The 24,721-nt window shown below is 41.6% G+C and overlaps 1 protein-coding gene across 1 annotated transcript in view; it reads left to right on the top strand.

Annotated features, from left to right (window-relative positions):
- Positions 1-415: 415 nt before the first annotated feature.
- The window catches only part of RAI14 (retinoic acid induced 14), a 71,487-nt gene continuing 47,181 nt past the window's right edge, over positions 416-24,721 (top strand). The window contains exon 1 of the mRNA XM_088532105.1: positions 416-508. Coding sequence (XP_088388231.1) covers positions 473-508 — 36 coding nt within the window. The 5' untranslated portion in view covers positions 416-472. The remainder of the gene's footprint in view (positions 509-24,721) is intronic.

The following is a 24,721-nucleotide window of genomic DNA, read 5'->3' on the forward strand; positions in this document are numbered from 1 at the left end:
CCCAGCGCAGACCCACAACAGATGTTGCTGAATGAGATAACCTGCCTGTGCTTCCACTCACCCCACCTTGCAAGCTAATTCCCTCACACTACTGCTGAAATGGGCTGTGGTTTGGGAAAGGGGCTGCCCAGTATATGAATGTGCCTGTGATCTACTTCCAGCTAGTATAACATGGTACACTTCTCAGTTTTTGGTGAAGCCTTTGTTCTTCCCAGGTCATACTTGGACTTGAATGTGCTTTTAAGTTTTGAGGGGAAAAAAATAAATTTCTCTTATTGTTTGTCTAAATCTTTTCTAGAGCTTGAGGGCTAAAATCCCAAAGGGCCATGTAGGTTTGTAAATTCAGGTCAGGCTTGGCTCCCAGGGAACTGTATGTTATCAAGCGGAAATCTTATTTTCCTTTCTCTTTTGTTTAGATATTGAAGAAGGATAAAAAGTTCCTCAAAGATCTAGAAGGTTGAATGTGATCAACATGAAGAGCTTAAAAGCAAAGTTCAGGAAGAGTGACGTAAGTATTTCTGCTCGGCTTGGCTGCTGGTTTGCATACTGGAAACAAGTTCTTCATTCCCACCTTGATAAGGTTTTAGGTTAATGAATTACAGAGAAAACCTTTTTCCAAGCACCAGAGCAATGACTGAGTGCAGCATACACTGGGCTGTTCTTGTTTTGGAGTGTAATTCTGTTATGCAATCTAATAGCATTGCTCCCGTTTAGAAATAGCTGAATCATGCATATGTGTCTGGGGTCTGCTGATCTGCTGTTAGATTTTGCTCTTGCTCAGGCTGAAATTTTGTTCCAGGTGCAGTGTTAAGGCTAGTGTTAAGACTTCAGTGCCTGATCGTATTTCTGTCCAAGCATAGCACTGTTCTTATCAGTGTGATGTTTGAGCGCTTACTGAGAGCCTCCCTGGGCTGTGGCAGTTCCTTTGTTAGCAGGACTTGAGGAAGGAGTGCTGCAAGTAGGACTTCTGTCGTACTGGAGCTGACAAGCCACAAGTAAGAGGTGGATGCGAGGCTTGATCAGTCAGCCCAAGACACAAGTTTGACAAACTGACAGCAAACTATTAAAACTGTATTTGGAGAGAGACCATGTTGCACTTCATCTTCTTTTCTTGCTAAAGTAGGATCAGTGGAGGTCCAAGATAGAGTTTATGGAGTGGGCATAATTCCCTTGGACCAGAGGGACTGCCATAGGCTGCCACAGCTTTTACTGTATTCCACACTGCTGCTCGTCACATCTTGCGGGGAAATGGTAGCATTTGGAAGCATGTTAGTGAATGCACTTCTGTTGCACACTTGGTAGAAAAAAGGTGGTGCATGTTGCATCATAACTAGATAAGCTTATAACAAGATTAGCTGAAAGAGCACAGAACTGCACCTGAAGCCGATACAGCTCTGGGATGCTGCAGTCCTGTCCTCTTCTTTATCCCCCAGTTGCTCATTCCAGCTTCTTGCCTTGCACTAGTGCTGATGCCCACTTGATAGTCAGTGAAACACATGGCTTTGATGTGGTGACTTTGATGTGTTTGATTAACTTTTCAGGTTTGGGATGGAATTAGTAACAAATCTGTCATCCCTGAAGTATGGGATGTTTCATCCTTCTACAAATCTACACACTTCTTTGAAAAAAGTGATGTATTGTTGTTTGTCACAGACAGATTCCCCCAGGAATAGCTGTGTTTGGTGAAGGTGCATTATGCTTGAAATGGAGGTTCTTCAGAAGTTTTCATGTTTGGGAACATTATTTTACAAGGTGCTCAGTAGTGCAAACTGTGTTTTGATGTAAAGGTAGTCTCAAGGTACACTATTAAAGAGGTGTCTTTTTAGTCAGCTTGTAACATACTTTTGCAATGTGATTTGCAGATGTGCTGATTGCTGCTTAGTGTTTTTTGAGCTACAGGTTAGCACTTGGTGTGGGCAAACACTGTATTGTCTTAGCAGCAACACTGGTGATAGTGGCTCTATTTCTTCAGCTCAGCAAAAGCTCTTTCTAAAAGGCTTGTTCTTTAACCAAGCTAACTAACCTTTGAGAGGTGAGTGAAGCACACTGATTTCAGCAGTGTTTGGCTTTTGCTAGTGACCAGGCTGAGACAGTATGTTCATTGTACTGCTGGAGTCCAAAGAAAGGGATAAGAAAAAGGTCTCGCACCAAAAGTGTATTTCATGCTATCCAGCATTTAAAGGTCTTCAGTGCAGCCTTAGTGTGTTTGCCTAGGCTTCTAAAATGTCCTGCTTTTTCTGGGTTGGAGAACTGGACTGGAAATAACAGACTTAGATGTAGAAGAAAACGATTGTGGAAAATCCATCAAATCCTGTGTAATTTTGATTTGTACCTTAGGCCACTTTGCAACAATGAAAATCGAAAATCACAAGCTTCTGTTTGCATCTCACCCCAGTGTGCTACTCACTTTAGTCCACAATTGCCTATTTTGTAGTCGGAAAGTGTTGTTGCTCTTCTTGAGTATTAGCAAGAGCTGTTATGGTTCCCCCAGCAGTAAAATATTTTATGGGCATCTGCCAGAATAAAGAGAATCCCTTGGTGAAGGTGTGAACGAACGCACGTGGTGCTTAGGAGTGCCTGTGAGTTGACAAGGCTTCAGGCACACTTTTGGCTGGGCAGCTGTTGTAGAGCAAAGGCTGAGGGACACGCGTGATGCAACTAGATCTTGCTCTAACTAGTCCATCCACAGCTATGAATTGCCTGGAATTGCTAATCCCTAGCTTATCCTTCCCAGCTCCCTCGCACCTCATTACAAAATCAAAAGGTGGTTGAAAACATTTGCCATTTTGATGCTAGTTCTGCAGTCTAAAAGCTGGAGATAAAATTGACCACAAAGGCTTTTTTCAGATACCTGAAGTTTGGGTGTATAAGAGCACAGCAGTCTGAATTCACACCAGTTTCCCTTCCTCTTGTTGAAGCTGAACCTTAAGGGCATAATTCAAAGCAGCCAACAGGAGCTGCTCTGCATTTTGTGCAAGATAAGAAAGATTATCCTTTTCTCTTTAGTTTCTGAAAGCTGCCATTAGCCATAATTTATGAGGAAAAGGAGATGGCTTAAACTGGAATTAGTTGTGTTTTTATTGTGGCATATAACATGCTAACTGCTTTTCAGATGTGGATAAGGATCCCCATCTTTCTTTTCATGCCCACCCTTACTCTGTTGCTTTCTGGAGAAAATCTTTAAATGTCTTATTTTGCAGAACTGAAGGTGTCTTGGGGGAGGGAATGTGTCCTTCTTTTTAGCCACATTCTTACCATTAAAAAAGAAGTGAGAATAAGTCTTCAAGGTGTATGTGGGAAGTAGGGATTACTCAAACACTTCTCAAGCACAGAGGCTCAAAGCATAAAACTACATGAAGACTAGATAAGCAGCTTCAACCATATGTTAAAGCTCTCTAGGCCTTTGTAGAGCAACTGAATTCAAAGTAGGCTCAACTGCTGATATTCATGTATGTATTTATGTATTCTTGCTGTGGGGTTTTGATTTGGTGCTCTGTCTACAGCAATCCAAACGAATGACTCTGCTCGCTCTTCTCCTGCCACTGCTGACAGGGCAGCTGTGCAACACTATGGCTCTGGTGGTATTTGTCTGAGCCCACAGTGAGGCAGTTCAGGGACATAAAGCAGCAGAAAACTATTTAGTGAGGTTAGTTTTAGCTGGTTAACTCCCTGTGCTGTCTTACTGTGGCGTCTGCTCGGAGAAGCCTGGTGAGAGGAGGAGGAGCAGCAGGGCTTCCCTGTCTGCAGCTGCTCGCTTGGCTTCACCGTGGTGTCGAATCCTGCCTTCAGATTAGCGGCCAGAAAGCACAAGGGTGGCCATGGTATGTAGGAACACATGAGGCTGCTAATTCTGAGATTTAGCAGAACTGCTGTTGTCCAAAACTGAGGCAGATTGGAGTGTGACTCTTCTTAGGGCTCTGACCTGGGGGGAGTGAAGGAGAAGGCTCTTGTGCACCAACAGCCCTGTTAATGGAGAACATCTTTTTCCCCCAGCACATTTAGTCATTGTGGAACCCTTCCTGTGGGTGTCCGTTGCCATGTGAACGTGTGTGTTGGAAGTGGAGGAGGGAGATGCTCTGACAATACCTAGTTGTGACAGCGTGCAGCATGATGTGTGGTCATGGGAGCATGTGTGTAGCCTAGGAACCTGAGCAGGATGCCCAGGAAGGGGCAATTGTTGTGACTGCGAGCTTGGGGTTTGATATGCACACTTCAAACATTTGCAGATGGAACTACAGAAATTGCACTTCCTTCTCAAGAAAGCATCCAGTTTCCTTTTCTGCCTTGAAGCTTTATTTTTTCTTCCTTTTTCTTACATCTTGCTCTTCGTGGTGCAACTTAAAACCTACTCTTGGTGCCTGGTGACCTGACAGAATGACCGTTGTAATTGTTATTTGCCATTATGTGCAGCACTTGAAAAATTTGGTATAATCATATTGGGAACTATCAGTTTAGGGTTTCAGTTTGTTTATGGGCAGTTTATCTCCATAATAGAGAATGAGCATCTCTAAACCTTTTAGAAAGACTCCTCACTGTCTTAGCTAGAAAAAGTAGGATTTGAAAGAATTAAAAAAAGTTCTACTAATGCTTGATTGGGCTTTTTAATAGTTACTACTAATATGTAAAGACTTGAATGTTTTCCCCAATAACTAATACCTTTGTGGCTTGGCTTCAAAGGCATCTAGATACTTAAAGATGCAGATGAGTGCTGGGTGGATTTTCAGTTGTGTGAAAGTACCAAACCTGTCTAAACATGTTCTGTCTGCCTTTTACATATGACGAGATACTCACCTACATTTTTAGGCACCTACACACATTTAAATATCTAGCTCTTTGATACTAAGATATGGTAGGTACCAGGAAGATCTGTGTAGGTAGACTTGTTTTTGACTGTGTTCTTATCCCTCTAGAAAAGGGCCGCTCTATAAAGGTATTTTCTTCCTCCCAGCCTTGACTTCTCATTCTCAGCCTTAGATCTGTGGGCAGTAACTAAAAAAGTTTTGGGACTCTTATCTAGATATACTTGCAGATCAGCTGATAAACATATTATTTTGACAACAGAACTTTTTTTTTCTTGATTGCCATCTTGTTGACTGGGTAAGTGAAGATTAGAACTGGATTTTGTTTCCAAATGCCTTAAATACTAATAATATTCAACTGGTTTTAAAATTGAAAATTGACTAGGCAATTCAGTGCGAGAAGTAGCTTTTGTCAGAAGTAGAGCCAAGGGAGGCTGGGATTTCCCAATGCTAATTGCCAACTCAAACTTCTGGTATTTCTGGAAATGCCTATTCCTTTACTAGCAAGTGAGGGAGGAAAAATTTGCAGGTTTTTTTTTTTTTTTTGTCTGCAGTGTAGTCATCATATCATAAATCTCAAAATGTAGGAAAGTTAGGTATGTTTGTAGTGTAAAATAGTTTTAATCTAGAGGCTGTCCTTGTTAAGGCTTAGCAGGTTACTGTAATGCCTGATGTTCTGACTAGTAGGCTTCTATTCAGCAGCTTTAAGGAGTAAGATGTGATGTGGGGGTCTGGAGGGAGAGATTGCTGGGTTACATTCCAGTGAAATCACTGTGTTCCCGTGTGCTCTGTGAGTGAACGTGTGGGAGAGAACTTGGGTGGGGCAGCTTTAAAAATAATAAAGCGGGGTGTCTTCAACAGTTCTTAAATTCTTTTATCCACTCAAAGTTACAATTAGCCTGAAAGGAAACATGAGACTGTTAAATTGCATTGTCCATGTACAGTACTAGTGTCTTTCAAGCTAATTGTGACAAAAAGTGTGTACAGAGTTTGCTGTGACTTTCAAGTGAAATAGCAAACCTGACCGCTTTATCCGGTTATTTAGAAAGCAAGCTGCTGAAACTTGCTTTTATTTGGGTGTCATGCTTTCTATCAGGAATCAAATTAAATAAACCTGAAATGGATTGACATCATCTTGTCTCTCCATTTACTGTGTCCTTCAGCCAGAATTTTGATTTTTACAGTATGATGCATGGGGAAAGAATTTATCTCTGGGATGTATAGGATGTCCTCACCACCTCCTTCAGGAAAAGGAGGATCAACCCCCTTCCTTTTAGAACAAGTGACCCCGCTCCCATGTGTGCCTCCCTCTACTTGAGGACTTTACCTGCCACCGCAGCTTCAGCTCAGGAGCCCTTTGGCTTTGTGCGCCCAGTTCTGGAGGACGTGACGCTCCGCTCTTGGCTGCTCGCTGTCCTGGGCAAAGCTTGAGCCCTTCGATTAGGGAAGCCGTTAAATATATTCCATAGTTCCTTACAGTGTATTGAGTAAGACCTGCTGCCTGGTGTGCTTGGTTCCATGGGAATTTCATGCCATCAAATAGTCTTTTTATAGTGGGCAGTGGAAATGTCCTTAGAGTGCTTTTAAAATTCCCGTTTGGGTGAACTGTAATTCTGGCACCCTTGATCCTCAGCCCCCACAGGGGTGAGGTGCAGCCTCTCTTTTTACTGAGGGAGGAAAAATGGAATGGAGAAGGCAAGTACTGAGATAGATGAAGGAGGAGAAAAATGGTGCTTAAAAAAGAAAAAGGTGGTGGGGAAAAACGTCAGTAGAAGCAGAAGGATAAGGAATTGCAGTGTTGCTGCTGGTTGTTGTGGGATGCCAGCTGACGGGCCAGTTGAGGAAAGAGGAGAACATGTGAGGGCAGAAAACTTGCAGGTATTCTAGAACCTTCAGTATCTGCCAATAGTTCTCGACAGAGGAGAGGAAATAAGTCGAATGGGAAGTGTGCTGTGATGCCTGATATTATAGTAGAGGAAGCTGTGTTGGAGTCGGCTTGCTTTGAGTAAACAAAAATTATTTGAAATATATATTTGAAATATATGAAATATACATATTTCATATATATGAAATAATTTCCTAAAACAGGATTGTAGTTCAGCATATAACAGAGATAGTCTTGGTCCTAAAGCCAATTATCAGTACCTATGTGGCAGGGTGCTTGAGGAAATAATCCTATAGACCTACTATTAGTTGCATGTTGGTCTGTTTGGAGTATCTGCCTCTTGCAGCTGTATTGATCCATAGATTGAGCTGATGATGGACAGTTGCAAAGTCACAGTGTTGTGTTGCAAGTGCAGCTCTGTGTCTGGGCTGACTTGGGAGAATCTTTGGCACTGCAGGAGTGCCAGATCAGGCAGGGCTCCTCTTGCGTGTCTGCCTGCAGTTTCTCACTCCTTTTGCTAGTGTGGGCACTCACCTGAGCTCTGCCCTGAGGAGATGACATCCGGCTCCTACCCTGCTGCAGCTTTTCCAGCTATGCTGTGCCCCAAGTTACATGAGGAATAGTTATCTTTTTTTAATAGTATAGTGTTAGGGCAGCAGTTTACAAAATTGTATGAAATAAGTGAATGCAGATGAACTGAAATGTGCAAGTATCTACTTTGTTTACAATTCATTGCTCAATGAAGTACCAAGATTAAGTAGTGTAAAATGGGGTGGGTAGGGAAAAGAAGGCAAAATTAGCTTATACAAACTGGAAAAAAATAGTATTTTAAAATATATTGGTAACAAGAATGGAATTTTTGTTGTGTAGAAACATGACTTTTGCGTCCCTTTAAATAGAGCACAAAAGTTCAAAGGCCTGAGTTTGGAAGAGCTGCAAAAAGTACTTGTAACTTTTTTGGATTATTTGCTTATCTTTAATAAGATTTAAATGTAAAGTGAAATAAATGAATAGTGCAATAAATTAGCTGTCTGTGTGTTCTTATTGTGGTACACTATATCCTTGCTCTTCCTTTTTGGCACCATTCGTCTTTATCTGATTAAAAAAAGAAAAAAAAAAAAAGGAATTTTCTGTACAGCTCAAAGTTGTCAGTTAAAATGCACTCAAAGGAAGGGATTTGGTGACTAGTCTGATCTTTGTGTTTGAAGAGTGTGACCTATTGTCTTTGCCAAGAACAAAAAGACACTTCTGTGGATAGGCATGGTCATTTTAACTACAGACTAAAACATTATTTATACATTTTATTTTATTGGAGTTTTGATCTGTTTCATCCCATGCTTTTATTTTGGGACCGTATGACTGATACAAGCAGAAAGAAACACTACAGAGTTCACCAAGCTGAAGCATGTGCAGAATGTGCCTCATTCCAGCAGCTGTCCCTGGCGTTAGGGATGTGTCAAGACCCTTTCTGCTCCCTCACTTGCCCCGTTTACATCTCCTTACACCTTTTCCAAGGCTCCAGCACATTGAAGCACTGAGGAGGAGGAGGGCAACAGTGGCAGTTCTTTGCAGGAAAATGCAGTCTATCTATCTATGATATTGCAAATCCTTGGACTGTTGGACTTCCAGCACAGCTTTGAAGACACCTTTTTTCTTGCCCACAGGTCTGGTTGCTGAGGCTCACTGTGGGGCAGGCGGAGGGAGCAAGCACAGAGAGGGATTCCTGTGTTGTGGTTGTATTAAAAAAAAAAGCTACAGGTTTTTCAGCCCAGGTGCAAGGAAAGGTTTTCTGGGGGCTGAAGGCTGATTTGCGGGCCAAGGTGAGGCTGATGGTTGATGTTTTATTTGACTCCGTTAGCTGCATTGATTAAGTGAGTATTTAACAACTTATGAGCTGTGTAGGGAAGTTGGAACGAAAAGGAGGCTGAAAGCCAAAAATGAGCCATATTTTAGCTAGTGAGAAAAAGCCTTAGTTCTGCAGTGTTTGTCTTTGTTAGGACACTATGTGTGTATACATGCAACTGGAGTACAGATGTTTTAGGAACAACTGCTCAACATTTATTAACAGCGCATCAGTTCTAATAAATCTTGAAGTAGTACAGATTTTTAATATACCACTTTATTGTAAGTGGCAACAAAACTGCACTAGCTACTCATACTTTACTCTAACCTGGTTGTGTAAATATTCAAAACTCAGCTGGGCAAGGTACTTAGCAGACACATGAATTAGGAATCTCAAAAGGGCTCTTCCAAACTCAACCTTTTTTTGGTTCTATACAGAGATTAGTATCTGGAAACATATATTGTAGAAAACTTGTAATTATGTTGATACTTAGAAAAGATACAAAATGTTCCCTAAGGGGTGGAGGAAAAGTGTGTTTTCCTACCTGGTTCTTAGCTGCCTGAGAGGAACTTGAGGCTTGCCCCAGGACAAGCTATGTTGTCGTTGTCCCTCTCCAAGTTAATGCAGCTACCTGGGCTTATATGGTCACTCAATGTATGACAAGCTATTGAATGAGCTGTTTTCCTAATTCTAGCTCTAGACTTTCCAAAAGTAGCTGTAGATTTCAACTTTCGAAAATACTGTTGTACAATACCAGCTGGGGAAAACCACTGGGATTGAGTATCTTTTAACGACAGCTTCCAGGACATCTTCATCCTTTAGACTTGCATCTTGTTGTTCCTGTGTATTCTTATTAAAGGTGCTTTGCTTTTCCTGCTTTTGCTTGTTACATGGACTTTATACTTTACCTTGAATTAGAAGTTTTTTGTGTAGAAACCTCTTTGAGCGCTAGTCTTGTGTTGCACCGAACACTAGGGCTGCTTGATGCTGTTAGGGTTTAGAGAGATGACATGGTACAAATAGCAACACTCAGTAATCTGAATTTCAGGCTGGCCTCACTGCTATGTAACAGTCTGTAGCTATGCTGTGGGTATGTGTCTCAGGTGGGCTGTGTAGATGGCTCTCCAGAAGTCCTGTAGGAGTTGAGTGATTAGGGTGATGATGGAACAAAGGTGTTTTCATTGCTTTGCAAATAATGTGGTTGCAGTGCATGTGTATGTATGTGGCATACCCATTCTGCTCTGTTTGCAGGTGCGTCCTTTCATCTTTGATGCTTTTGCTGTGTGTGATGGAAATCTCTTAGGAGTTTTGTAAACTTGGGTAACCTGCCTGCTTATCCAGAGACTGGAATGATGCCCTTTGAAGTCTGAGGCAAGACTTTAGTCTCCTGAACTGAGCTTTGAAACCAAAATAAAATGCTAACTTCACAGAAGCAAATAGCAGAGCTTCAGTTGACTTTATTTTCACCAAATCTAGCACAAAAGTGCACGTAACAATTGGAGATCCTCAGTTTGTTATTGGTAGCTATGCAATAGCATCTTCTCTTTTGGGTCTTGTGTGATTTATTTGTTTATTTATTTATGGGAGAAGGGGGGAGGGAGCAGTGGTTGCTGGCTGATGTGCAGTGACTCTGCAGCAGGAGCAATGGCAATCCAGCACTTCCCTTGCACTTGTGACGTTAGAGCTTGTGAGCAATTTCCTTGCCCAAGTGCAAACAGCTGCATTTTTCAAAATGGAGGAAGCTGCATCATGCACAAGCACCATATTAATCATCAAGAAAACCTCTATGGTAAGTCAGCGAGAAGCAGCTAATGGGCTATGAGAGTCGTGTCTTCATTGCTTGTCTTGGTTGCTTGTTGAAATGCACTTAACAGGGAGAGATATCGTCAAGCATAGTAATGAAACCAGAATTGTAAGTCTCTTTGCAGCCAGTTAGTAAGAGAAAATGGGAATTGGTGGGGTATACTGATTTGTGAAAAGAAGTTTGGAAACTTTTAATCTGTAAATGTATATTTGACTTCGAAATGTATATTTGACTTCGAAATTAATTCTTAGAGGCCTTAGTCTACCTCACAACTGCCTCATGTTGCACATCAATATGTGATGCCAAATGCAGTAAGTGGTCGGAACACATCTTTGTGGATCCCTTGGAAGAGATGTTGCAGCTGGTGCTGGTCTGTGCAGCAAGGAGCTGCTGCTGGGCAGCTCTTTCAGCAGGAGCAAATACCACTTCTTAGTGCCCATGTTGTTTGCTTGTAAACTTGAAGTTGCGCGGGGTGTTTTGGTTTTGCTATTGGTGGTGTAGGTTCTTTGCTGGCAAGCTGGGTCTCGCTTCAGCTGTGTTGCTGCCCTGGTTAGTTAGCGTGTCGCACTCCCTTGAGAGAGGTTGTGCTATCCATGTGCTCGTGAGGACTGCCAGCTCACATTAATGCCAGCAAGAGGGTCTTGAAACTTTGCTGCTGTGGCACCCTTCAGCTATCTCCGCTTATCCAGATGATGGTAAGATGCACAAACTTGGGTACAGGCTGGAATTTGTTACCATGTTTGTGAGTAGCATTGCGTTTCTTAGGGGATCATTTGATCATTTGAAGTCGGTTTATGTAACGCTTGCTATAATAAGTGAGCGGGATGCTGCAGACGCAAGCGTTGTGTGAGGCAGCAGCTCCAGGTAAGGCTTTTCAGGCCTGTTAAGTATAACTATCAGTTTCTGTTATATTTTCTACGGTTTCGGGGTTTCTACCAATTTGGGGTTATTTATACGTTTTTAGGTGTGAATAGCTGTAACCACCAAACCTGCTTTATTACACTTATTTTTGGGGATGCTAGCAGGGAGAACAGGATTATCCTGTGCAAATAGAAGTCTAGGCTCTTGTCATGCACTGACTAACTGCACAGTTTTGGGCAAATGAGTGACTATGACTGTTTCAGCCAGTAAAATGGGTAGCATGTGCTTCGTGCAGTTGTGCAGTGTTTTGAAGGCACAAAACCCCATCTTCTGATGCCAGATGAAATGGAAGAAGGGTAGGCAAGTGCTCCTTAGGGACCGGAAAGGCAAGTTTTGTGAGTTAGCCTGTAGTTGAAATGTACTTGGCATCTTTTATTGTTTTTCTTTTGGTAGCATAGGAATGTAATTGTTCTGCCATGGTGTATTTTTCCCAATCCATACAAGGAATTTAGATTTATGATCTTTATATATATATATATATAATTCTTTTTTTTTTTTCTAATATATCCTGATCAGGTCGCTCTGTAGTTCATTTTTTTAAATGCTGTGTTGCCCATTTCCTGTAACAGTGACTGAAGCTTTGTCCATCAATAAGCAAACAGAAAAGATATCTGCTACCTGAAAACAAACCTGATGATAGATGACTTCCTGCTCTTCTGCCATACTAATTCTTGCACTCTTTCTCCTTTCTCAGCTCTTGGACAACTCTCATAGATTTAATAACTACATTCCAGACAAGTTTTTCATTTTCTTTGTTTTAGACTTCTTTTTTTTTAATACTAATAGTTGTGGCTCTCAATTTTTATCATACCAGCATCTTTGCTGTGTAAATTTTCTATATGTTATTTAGTATATTCAGTTTAATGAATGTAGTATTGCTTCAATGGGCTCTCTCTACACGCAGCAAACGCAGTTATGAAGTTAAGATCTTTCATGTAAGAAAAACAATTGAACAATTTTAAGTAGGTTGTGAGTGCATTGAAGGGGAAGAGACAAACTTAGTACAGCTCCCTTTAAAAAACTGGGGGCAAGGTTCAGAGGGATGATTTTACTTGTAGGAGCTATAAGTGGCCCTGATGATGGTCTCCTGTAGTCTCCTTTGTGTAAGGTAGGGGATCTTTGTTAATGAAGGAAAAGTACTCAGATCTGATTTTGTAGGATCAGATTTTTGGTAATGTATGTTACTAGCTTGGTTGTTCTCATACGTTTGCTCCCAGTTTTCATCAATGCATGATCAGTCTGGATTAAAATGAGCCTCTTCCTCTGTTTTCAACGTGTGTGGGATTTTGGATGAACTGTCAGTTTTCACACACAGCTGAAATACATCTTTTTCTCAAGTATGCTTGAGTAATCCATAGTGATTAAGCAAAGCAAGTAGGAAAGAATGTGATCTTGCTATATGGCACGATTATAATGAGCCCCTCTTTGAAAAAAAAAAAAATCAGTTGTTTGTCAAAAGACTCATGTCTGCATAAGCGCACGGCATTGCTGCAGACAGGAAATGCCCTAGTCTGTTGACCTCGTCTCCCAGGGAAAATCAAAGCTTTTATTAAAAAAAAAAAAATGGAGTTGTAGTTTTTTGTAGTTGGAGACAAAGGGAACAACACATTTATTTATTTCTTTTAGTTTATGAATGTGCAATCTGATATTTAAATTATGTTTAACTTTTTAAATGCAGCTGAAAAGAGTGAGGTCAGATATATTTTCTTAGGGCTATATTACACTATGAGAGTGAACAGGAAATGGTTTAAAGGAATGCCAAGAAGCCCCTATTCCCTAACCAATTCCCTTGTCTTCTTTCAGCCAGCTTTATTTCATACTGAAAGCTTCAGGCATTGTGAGCATTTCTGTGCTAAAGAACAGGGAGGGTTTTAACGTGTTTTTAGATTGTGTCACCCAACTCTTTTGCCTGAAATTTAAAGAAGAAAATTGAGTGGATTAAGTGTTTCCCTATAGTATATTCACTGACACAGTTAAGACTACACTTATACCTGCTTGCTGGCTTTGTTTGTTGTCCTGAGGATCCAGCTGTGACACACAAGGCAACATTTCCCTGTAGAAAAGACGAATTGGGTGTTACTATTCCAAAGAGCTGTTAGGAAACTGCTGGGAAACCTTTCAGGAGGTGCAGTGACCTGTATGCAGCTTAGTCTTGGATTTGCTGATGTTCCCTGCTGTCCCTGGCTGTGATGGGAAGGTCGCTGGCAAGACACCCATTTCTGAGGCTTTGAACTGCTGTGAGGAGCACTGCCTTAACACCTGGCTTCTGATCTAAAAGCTCATCAATCTCTTCATAGGCACTGAGGCTGTTAGCTAGCTGTATGAGTGATGAAGTCCTTCTTGCCCTGCTAATATAGCAAACCCTGCAGATACTCAGTGCCTTCCCCAGAGCACTGCCATACAGCGCTTGCAGGACTGTAATGGCAACGCACTGAATTCTTTCAGTGCGTGTGGAATTTCTATAGTCTTGTCTCTTCATGACTCATTTCTAACACATACACTCAAGTATAAGTTCCAAAACCAACCTACTGCTTATCTTAAAATATCCTTGAATAGTCACATTAGACATTATCCTGTACTTTTTTGAACTTGGGTATTGACCCAAGCTGTCTGAAGTATGACAAAACTAGATAAGCTGAGTAAGGAGTGTTCCGGGACTTTAAAGTTGCAAATGTTTTGCCCCTGTCATATTCAGAAGACGCAATCGTGATTTCCTACAAAAGAAAAGCTGTTGAGCACAATGATCTGATTTTTCAGACTTCAACATCTTTGCTGACTGCCTGCAAAGATGATTTCTTGCAACAGTGTTTACAGAAGTCAGAAATATTTTCACAACAGCAATTATTAAAGAGACTTAGGAACTCTGGTTATGAAATCTAACACCTATAACAATAATTAGCACTGAATAGTTGGGTAGAAGGCTTGTAATACACTGAGAATCTACAATTAGTTGTTGAATACTGTAGCTCATTAGACCTGTGGGCAGGACCTAGTAATGAAATTACAGGGTCTTTTCAAGTGTCTCTGATGTTGATTGTAATACTAGACTTAATCAGTTATCCATGTAATTAATCCTTAATGAATTTTTGTGATTTGATGCAACTTTGAAGTGTATAGAGATATTCTCAAAATTGTAAAAGATGTCTTCCCCTTGCCCCTCCAGCTCTGTTTTGCTTCTTCCTGGGCTGATTTGATAGGGGAGGGTGTTAGAAACACTGTAGGCTGTTCTGGGACTGATCTGGAAAAAGTCTGTATTTGAGACCTTAGCTGGGTCATTAACATTGCTTGCCCCCTGCAGAGGAGGGGAGCTTGTTTCAGTTGTTTATTTATTCATTTTTATGTGGGAAAAGGGTTGGGATGTTTGAGTCTGCCATGCTGAGCCCTGGCAGAAAGCTCCTTCCTCGGAAGGGAAGCAAACAAACAGAAAAAGAAAAGCCCAAGGAAAAGAAAGGCATGTATCAACACAGCGCCTGTATTTTATTTAAAATGGGGAAATAGTAGTTTGCAGTTGACATAAATTTTTATCCATGTTTTATTCCTTGCTTGGTGTTTAGCCTATAGTGGGCAATTTCAAGCGAGGGCGATTTCAAGTGAGCCTGACTCCTGAAGCCGCAAGTTGAGAGAGACCGGTCCGAGCCGCCGGGGCCACCGCTGTCTTCGGGTGGCTGGGAGGACATTCCTGGCAGTCCTTCCTGTGGCTTTTCTGGCACTGTCCTCGAGCCTTGCGCCTACAAGAGCTCCAAGCTGTTGTTACTGCTCTGTTGAAAAGCAGTTTCCCCCTCCGTAACCCGCTGCTGCTTCCCACAAGCTCAGGATGGGCCTGTGCTGCCGAGGGCCGGTGCCAGCCCAGGATCCTGCTGCACTTCATACTCTTATTGCCTCTCTTGTCCTTGCAGTTGGAGGCATTATGCTCTGGTAAACTTTCACTCTAAAATGAACCCTTATTTCCTTCTCAAACAAGAGAGAAACAACTTGTACCTAAAGGCAACACCAGGCTTTTTTAGAGGGTCATTGGGCAAATATATCTTGCGTTACATGGCCTTGCTGGGTGTGCTAATGAATCGCAGCAGCCGAGGCATCTAATTAGGCCCCACTTTGGAGCGCTGTGTTTCATGAGCAAAGTTAATTACAGCGGTCGCTGCCTTTGGGACAAGGAACCCTGTGCTGCAGAGAGCCAAGTTGATGTTAATTTGTCTCTTCTTACTTGCTGCTTTGCTGACTGGGCCTCTTAGCATGTATGCTTGCCAGACCTGCCATGCACTGCAGTTGCTGGAGAAAACAGAATTGCAATGGGGGTCTACCTGATTTAGACTGTAAATGTAACTGCATATTCTGTAAAAGCTTTAAGAAAATAAAGCCTTTTTAAGAAATATCTTTTTTTTTTTTAGTGTTTTTTGAGATTGGGCAGTTTTTTTGTATTTATTTATTTCTTGTGAGCAGCAGAGCTAATGCAGCCTGGCCTCCCTGTGTAGTTCACCTTGTCTTCATTCCCCACATCACCGCGGTACCTGCAGTTTCCCTGCTCTGTGGACCTCAGTGGCTGCCCCTTCTACCCCGCTGTGACATGTGCGTGGAGAAGCTGCCCTGCACATCCCCCTGTGCCCGTTGGGCACCCGGCAGCACCTACTGGGGCTCCTCCCAGGAGCCGCAGGAGGTAACGCACTCGCTACCTGGCATTTGGCACATCAAGGGTATAACTCAGCTCGTGCCATGGGTGTTGGTGGAAGTGCTCTCTTATCCCTGTCCATATAACCAATGCTCTTCGTGAAACTTGCCCAATCTTATTCATCTTGGAGACTGCTTTCTCTCTAGCAGGAACTTTGGAGCGCATGCAGCAGGACATTAGAATGATTGCATAAAACTTTTTGTTTTCAGAGGGAAGGAGGGAACAGCACCAGACAAAAAACTATTTAAAAACAGATGTCTAATTAAATTTATAATGTATAATACTTAAAAATAATTTTGAAACAAGAACAGGACCTTCAAACCTGTGCTGCTGAGCTTGCTGAAACTAGCCATACCAAGGGCAGTAAGTTTTCCTGACATTAGTCATGGAGGCTGGCATTGCTAGCAGAAAGCTTCCAGCTGGGACTGGTTTCTAAATTTACACCAATTACCAACCGTGACAATTATCAAATGACAATTTATACTCAAGAATAGGGATGTGGTTCCTATCTATGCTAAGTAAACTTGTGAGGTGACCTGATTCCACTGTAAAATAGATGGAGCTCTAAACTGGGTTTAGTGCAATAGTACTTTTAATAAAACTGATATAGCCGTTGTGTAGACTGTCTTTATTTCCGCAAGCATCTGGCTGCCCCTGTGCTTTGAGAGTAATCAAGGGTAGGTTGTTTTTCCTAAAGCTTTATGCAATAGCATCTTCAGTCCCAACTGGGGCCCTGAAACCTTGCGATAATATGAACTCTGCCCTGCATCTAACTGCAGAGTTTCTTGTAAAATAAATAAATTCCAATCTTTTGCTATGCAGAAGTATTTTTGTTTCTGCTGGTGTCTTGCATGTGTATGTTCATGGTGTTCCTTCTACCCAAAGCGTACAATCGTATCAAGCCCCTGTCCTTGTTTTGAGAACTTAAATGACGCATCTTGCATTCTCTTTCTTGCAACTTTTGCACTACTGATGTGAGCGAGAAAAGAAAGAACAGGGTATTTGATCATCGTTTTAATCCTTCTTCACCCCTCAGGGATGGAGACAGCTGACTGTTTCTTCTTACGCTGTAACACCTTTTACCTGTGTGTCACTCTGAGAGGCAGAGGGTTGTGCTGACTGCCTGATGTCAACTTTGTCCTGACCATTGATGTTCCCCCAGCGCGATAGAGCAGCAAGGGTGGTGGAAGGGGAGGGGAAGGGATTGGAAAGAGCTGTCCCAGGAGATGTTGCTTAACCTACAGGCAGTGATCAGGTGGCTCACATGTAAAACATGCATGTTCTGTATAGAAGATGGACATAAGCTGCTGGCTTCCTTGGGAGCTTTTCCCATGTGCCTGCTATCTGGACAAGATGCTAGTGAACAGCCTAATACCTTACCCTTTTGGTAAGTCTGTCAGACTGATTCCTGAATCTTAGATGGAAAGGTGAGGGATGAAGAGATTCAACAGCAGCTCTGGTGGGTAGGTTGTTCTTCCTATGAGAAAGAGCTTTTTCTGATCTTGTTTCCCTTCCTGTGTTTCCCCATCCAACCCCAGAGGAGACCAGCAAGCAAAATGCACCATTGCGGGGATATTGACACTGATCTTGCACCAATGTAGTGACTTTCATAATCTTTCTCAAGCTCGTGCATGGGTCTAAATTCAAGAAAAGGTGGGTTAAAGTAGAAAGAAACCAAAGCAATTATGGAGCTAGGTGCAAAGGGATATTGCACTCTGCTGCGAGGAGGTGTTGCTACTTGTAGCAAAGTGCAGCACGTTGCAATGCAAACCACAGCCTGCATAGTTTTGAGGAGCGGAACGCATAGCTGTGATGCTATCTCATTTGAGATGTACTGTTTCTACTTGAGGTGTTTCAATGGTGCAGTTGTTTTGTGAGGCCGGGAAGCTCCCTGGGATGATACACAGCACATGTTTGCCTGCTCAGTGCCACTGCAAATGTTAGAGCCGGAGAGTATGTTCTAAAGCAAATATCAGAAATTCACACTGAGGTGAAAGCGGGACTCACAATTCTGAATTTCGCAGAACACAAGAATTCATTCACTGCTTCATTAGTGCTCCTGAGAAGCTGATGCAGTGCAGGAGACTTTGCTGCACAGCCTTCATTTTCCTTCATTACTGAAAAGCAGAGTTAGGCTTGCACGTATAAGCTCTGGTTCCCATTTTCATCTGAAATATGAACTCTGCTTTACATTCCTGACCCGTAACAGCGCTATTCCAAAAACATGCCTTTTCTCCCCCAAAGCAGCATGCGTTGAATTATAATGGTCCATCCTGTGTTGCAGACCTCCTGATTCCCAACAGACATGAACTTTTACAAAGGGGTGAAAGTTAGAGGAAAGGGAGGGTTAACTCAGAAACTATGAAGAGAAATATTTCCCAACCCTGTATTCTTCAGAGCTTCTTAATGAAAGAAATTAAAAGCAGAAAGAATTTTGAACTCATATTTATCTTGAGAAGGATTTAATGGCAGTTTTTGCTTTTGCAATTTAATTCATAGGTTAAAAGTCATCTTATCTTTGTATACACCTTTGCAGTACTTGCAGGAGGAAAAACATACCTCTGCCTTAGGTCTGAAAATAGACTTTATTTATAATGGGCAAGGGTAACTGCCCATATCTTGCTTAGCTTTGATATTTCGGTCTAGATGAAGGGGAACTTTCTTCCGCAATCAGTGTTTCCCATTGCAAACACTGTGAAATTCTTCACGCCTTGTAAAGCATGTTGTCTGCGAGTCAAATGGGTGCTGAGGGCTGGTTAACTTCTGCTTCTGCTCTATCTGTTGCTTGCTACTCAGCTGGCTGTGTTCCAAGCAGAAGCCGAGCAGTTTCCCTAATGGGATATGCAGTTCTGGCTGGTGCCTTCTAGTCACAACTTTGTGTAGCTCAGGCCTGAGCAAGCTCAAGAGGTGGCTGCTATAATTGCAAAGGTGTAAACTGGGCCGTACTGTTGGAAAAACGAGAGGGAGGAGAGTTTGGTGAGAAAGGTGGGTAAAGGCTGCTGAAGAGCTTAAAACGTTGGACTGGCCTTTACAGGTGTTAGAAACAGCTGGTTGGATTTCTCCAAGAAGAGGAGCCTCTGTTTTTTTTTTTGCAAAAGCATCTCTACCTTGAGGGTACTGGAACAATGTCCTATGCCGTGGGGCGTAGGTGGATGTCATGCTGCCTCTTGCATACCTCAGGCCCAGGAGGGAATAGTGCTGTATGAGCCACTGATATACAAAGGGGACACCTCCCTCCTCAAAGGCTATGCCAGGAGTTCGCTTTGGGAATGCTGTATGCAGAATTAGTGCAGTGAGGGCAGCAGTTTTCCCAGAGCCTGACTGTGCTGGAATTCACTTCTGACAGCAATAGATGCTTGTGGTAAAGATTCTTTTGCTTAAAAAAAAAATAAAAGGCAACAAAAATGTGCAAGTATCTGCTATGTTTTGATTTTTGTAGTAGGGGAGCTGTACTGATGCAGTAAGAAAAGGTACAATTTAAATCTGTGTCAGTGTTGTCTTCTGCTCACTCCAGCAGAAGCACTGAAACTGGAGGAAGCTGTAAAATCAATGCAGTGAATTGTAAGCAAATAATTGTAAGCGAGTAGCTTCTGTTGAGCTAGTTGCTCCAGTTTATTGATTAATAACTCCGAGATGTGCAGGGATCCATGTAACTCAATATTGGATGAGATTTCAGAATGTGTGCATGGAAGATTTTAATTTGGGTGATTATGACATTTTCTTTTCCCTTACCTGTTTTGGTAAAGAGGTAAGTGCTGAGTGAAAGTTTAAATTAAAATGAATGTTTACCTCTCACCTTTTTCAAGACTTCCTGTGACCCAACTGTGGAGAATACAGATAATGCAGTTAAGTCCGGTGAAAACCTGACTGTGGAACAGGTTGCCGCAGAACCACATTACATCCATGTGTACAAAGCTAATGAAGTTAATAGGGTTTAACTGTACTAATCAGGTCTATCGACCTGAGCTTTTACCCTTTTTGGCTGTTAATGCAACTGCCCTTTTGTGCTGTTTTCATGAATAGAATGGAAGTATTTTTGAACATTGTGCATGACTGTAGATGTGTCGGTCTCCTCTCATAGCTCTTCTAAGTTCTTGTGTGACCTTGTGTTTATAATGGATAGTTTCTTAAAGCCCTGGGCTCCGCAACATATTCTGAGATACAAATGCCTCCCTTCCATGATTAGTTTAGGAGGGATCATTTCAAGATGAGCCTGCAATACTGTCCTTTTTAAAATAAACATGAGCGTTCGTTCCAGCATCTGTCCCTAACTAGCTCTCTGTCTCCCTGAGAGATTATAAGTATTAAACCAAACAGATGATTGATATTTTTGCTGCATTTGATAGGGAGGAAACTATCCTATGTAAGCATTTTTAATACCTGCTTATCTGCACAGTCTCGTAACAAAAAAGCACACCTAATTACGTATAACAGGCTCTGGTTTTGCACCGAAGCCTCAATACTCCCATCTACACTAGGATTTGAACTCAGCTATTTCTCTTTGTTCTTATGTTGAAATTCCAGCTAGTCTGGGAGCAGCAGAAATGCTGCTTTGATGGTGATTATCTTTTGTGTCATCGAGTTCCGCTCAAACATATAGAATTTGACTGACTCGATTCAATTAAGAGAGAGAGATTTTGGTAAAATCTGTCTTGTGAGTTCGGTCTGGGAGTGGTTGCCAAGGAAACAGGCTGGCTTAACTCACTAGGCGATGGTGGCGACTGCGTTGGTGTAGTAGCAAGAAACACCTATTTTGATTAGACACGAGTAATTAGCTCTCTGCTCATGGACCTGTGTTTTATTTAGAGCCTGTCTGTGCAAGGCTCTGCCTCCCCTCTGGAAGGATCAGAGTTCAGTCACAAGCTTCCTGGGCCAGAGGAAACCATGTGTTGAAGAGTGCTCAGCTTCAGGGTTGAGAATACACCTTTTTGTACCCATTTCCCCAGTGCTTTCCCCTCAGCCAAGCAGGAGAACAGCACTGACTGCCTCTGGTGGGAGGTGTGTGTGGAGCCAACTGAGTACAAGAAACTCAAAGTCAACTCGTTCTCTTTTTTCGTATTTTTGTAAAAATAAATACAAATATTTCTTGAACTTAGTCATTTCTTTTAGCTTAAAAATAATTTAAATATGGCAGCACCTATTTTTTCTACGTCTACTGACATGCAAGGCTTTTTTATTGCCCCTTTTATTGCATGCTACAGTCTAATGTAAGGAACATATGGATCATGAAATGGCACAGCATGTTGTTTGGATTTTGGACTTTACATTAAAATTCTCTAGTTTCTATTTGCAAAATATGACACCTCTTAAAATAGCAGTGCCACAACTGGGTATGGTGCTTGCAGTAATTCAGAGCTTGTGTAGCGTGTCAGGATGTATGGAGGGAGTTGATAAAGCTCAGCTAGACTGGCTGTCATCCACTTTCCACTTCAGTTTTCCTGTCTGACATCAAATGTTTGGAAAACTTCTTGCATAGGCATAGAAAGGAGTGACGCATTCTAAAATAAAACAAAGCTAAGGAAGTGGCCAGCTCCCCATGAAGTTCAATATTCACCTACAACTTCTAGTTGATTTCCAAAGAGGTTTGCACAAGGGGATGTAGGAGAACCAGCTGGGTGGCTGGAGCAGCCTGGAGCAATGTGTTGTGTGGGGCTGTGAACGAAGCCGTGGACAGCTGCAGCACAGAGGGCTCATTTATAGTGATGTTGTGGAGCGTGTGCCAAAACTTTCCTCGCTCCTGAGGAAGCAGATTTCAGTGGATAATCATTCGGCATCGCAGGGTGGTTGGGGGATGCGGAGGCGCGGTTTGGTTTCTCTTGGGCAGATGGCAACGCTTTGTGGTGAGATTATGGAAGACTCGGCTGTTCCGACTTCAGTGTAACTGCAGTAGTCGCTGCAGAAAGATTGTTCTCATATTTTGCTAATAGTAGCATTGTCACCTTTGCTTACTCTGGCGAAGTAACAGGTTAATTTTGCTTTCCTTCCTTTGTCAGTCTCTTCCTATTCAAAAAGCACGTCAGGCCATAATCTTTAAAAGGTGATTTCTGAGAATTGAAAAACAGGTGAAATACACACTGTGAAGTTTTAAGTCCTCTATTTCTGAGTGCAATGAAGCTTTTTAAAACAATAAAACAAAACTGATATCTGTATTTGATGTGTCATCTATTAAAAATAATTTTGTGAACTTTCAGGCTCAGTTTTTGAGAGCTTCTGTTTCAAAAACGCATTTACATGTATGAATAGGGTATTTAACTTTCAAAATGGCTGTGCATTCAACCAATAGTCAGCTTTCCTGTACTTGCATGGTATAATATAGTTAAAATAGTCCACTGTGGTGTAAGTTCTGTAGTCAAGATGTGACCTCAGCCTCTATCTGAAGGACTATTTATGCAGCCTTAGCTTTTTATTCAATCCCTGATTTACAATTGTGGCTACAGCTTCCTTTTCAGTTTGTACTTCCAGTTTTTGCTCATGATTTGTTTTTTTCTGGTTGGTTGGTTTGCTGTTTTCTTTTTTTTCCCCTTTGCTCCCCATCTCACTATTCTGGAAGGACAAAAGCAGCAGCATCACGTGTACCTATCTTCTTCCCTAGGGCAATGGGTCTAGCATGACTCAGTACTGATGCCCTGGAGGTCCTACACACCAGCCTGCATACTGTTGGTTTTCTTCTCCAAAGCCACAGAGGGAATAAGAGCTGTGATAGAAAAAAACAGTGGGTCTGATCAAATTGCTGTTAGGAACAGACCGACGATTGCTGGTTCAGACCGAACGCCCCTCTTGCCTAGTTTTCTAGTCTTCTGGCTCTGATAGTGCTTGTCAGTGTGTATCTTGGAAGAGCAAACTCAGAGTAAGTGTGTATGATGTTGAGTTGTAGAGGTTTCCTAGCTGCTGACTGTTTTCAGCTCAAGTGATTTCCTCAGCCTTTTGAGGTTTGAACAAATGTCTCTTCCAAATCTCTAATGAATCTCTTTCCTAATACATGGTTGGTCCCTCCTTGAACCCTTGTAAACATCTTGCATCTGTCTTATCCTTTGGCAGAGTTCCTCAAGTCTGCTATTGACTTCTTGTTTGATTTCGAACCAAACTGGGTCTCACTATTTTCATTTGATGGTTCCTCAGAGTGATGAAAAAGACACTGAAAAGTTGATCCCTAGTTGCTTACTCCGTATTACTGATGATTTTATATTCCCCTTAGCTTGTATCTCCTTGAGGCTGAGGCATCCTAGCCTAGCAACCTAGCCTAAAGAAGCCATTTCATATTTCTGATCACCTGGCACTTTTTAAGTCGATGTAGTCGGGTGTGTTTGCCCTTAGGCAAAGGATATGGGGATGTTCTTACAGTGACTGCTGGGACCATCTCGCCACTGGGGAGCAAAGTACTATTATATGGCGAATATGTGGATGACTTGTGACATGGTGGTTCGATGCAGGTTGTAACTAATGTCTGTATACCCTAGTCCTCAATAATTGTCTCTTGCTAGTTTTGTCATTGTGAGAAATAAGACTACTGTAATTTGCCTCTTTTCCTTACTTTGCTTGCTGGATTCAGTTTATTTTTCTAGTAGCTTAACTTGAATTGTGGGCTATTTACAATAAAAAGCAGAGTTTTTCATAAATTCTGTTAGACCTTGCATGTTTAGTTAAGACATCTGTGCATATCTTCTTAGATAGGGCCCTAAATATAATAAGGATTGTACTGATAACTCTGTACTGAATTATGTCAAAAGCTCTTCATTCCAGTGTTGTAAAACATTTTATTTCTGCTGTGCCTATTTGGGTAATTAATGAACTGAAAAGTATTTTACCTGCCAGAGCTGATGGCTCTGATATCCTTCTCAGTAATTCTGTTTCACTCAAACTTCACATAATGCAGAAAATAATATTCTTTGCCAGCTGAAGTGTTGTTAGTATAGATTCTTTCCCCTTCCCTTTATTACTTATTATAGTGAAACTTCCTTTGATTTGCAAATTGTCCTTTAGGCTTTTTTTTTTTTTACCCCACTTGTTTTTTCTTGTCCAGTAAAAGTGAAGTAGTAATGAACCCCAGATTGCCTTCAAATTTAAGAAGGATTTGCTTTTTGTACAGAGGCATTGCTGCAGGAAGGTGTAGTGAGGAAGTTGTTTGTCTTACCCATGCTTAGCTGAGCAGCGTTTATAACAATAATGGCTGATGCATCAATTGTAGTTTTTAAGAGCAATAGCCCTTACTTTTCCACTTTTCCAAGAAAAGTCTTGAGAATATTTATCCTGGAGACTTTTTTTTTAAGTGCTTACTTGTGTAATACCTTTTTAAAATAGCTAGCCAGATGGATCCAGGGAATGCTTCTGCATGTCACATATGTTCTTCTCTTGGGACCACACTACATTACATCATATTTTATGATTACAAGACAGAATTCTAATGGAACTTGGCCATATGCTTGAGTCATCTGTTCTCTTCAGTTTTGGAAAGATTATACTAGCATCTTCAAAAGACTATTATACTTATTAGCTTTTTTAACCCATAAAACTTCAGAAACTTCTGCTCTTTCTGGCAATGAAAATGTCCATTTTTAGCTTATTATTGTTACAGTTATGAACTGAACCTTGTAAAGATGCTTTTGCAGGATACAAAAAGATGCTTGTTATTTGAGTTTCACACCTCATGAGACGGAAGGAAACTCCAAAGATATGTAATGCAGGTAATTACAAAACCCAAGTTCTTTGCATTTTTGCCATGACCTGCAAAGCTCTTAGGGATTCTCTCTTCTTCCTTGAAGACTTAATGTCTATTAAAGATCTTTACTCTCTCTTCCTCTCCCTT

This window comes from Tinamus guttatus, unplaced genomic scaffold, assembly GCF_059628265.1.
Source record: "Tinamus guttatus ecotype Peru unplaced genomic scaffold, ASM5962826v1 Tinamus_guttatus_pri_ptg000455l, whole genome shotgun sequence".
NCBI classification, from domain to species: Eukaryota; Metazoa; Chordata; class Aves; order Tinamiformes; family Tinamidae; genus Tinamus; species Tinamus guttatus.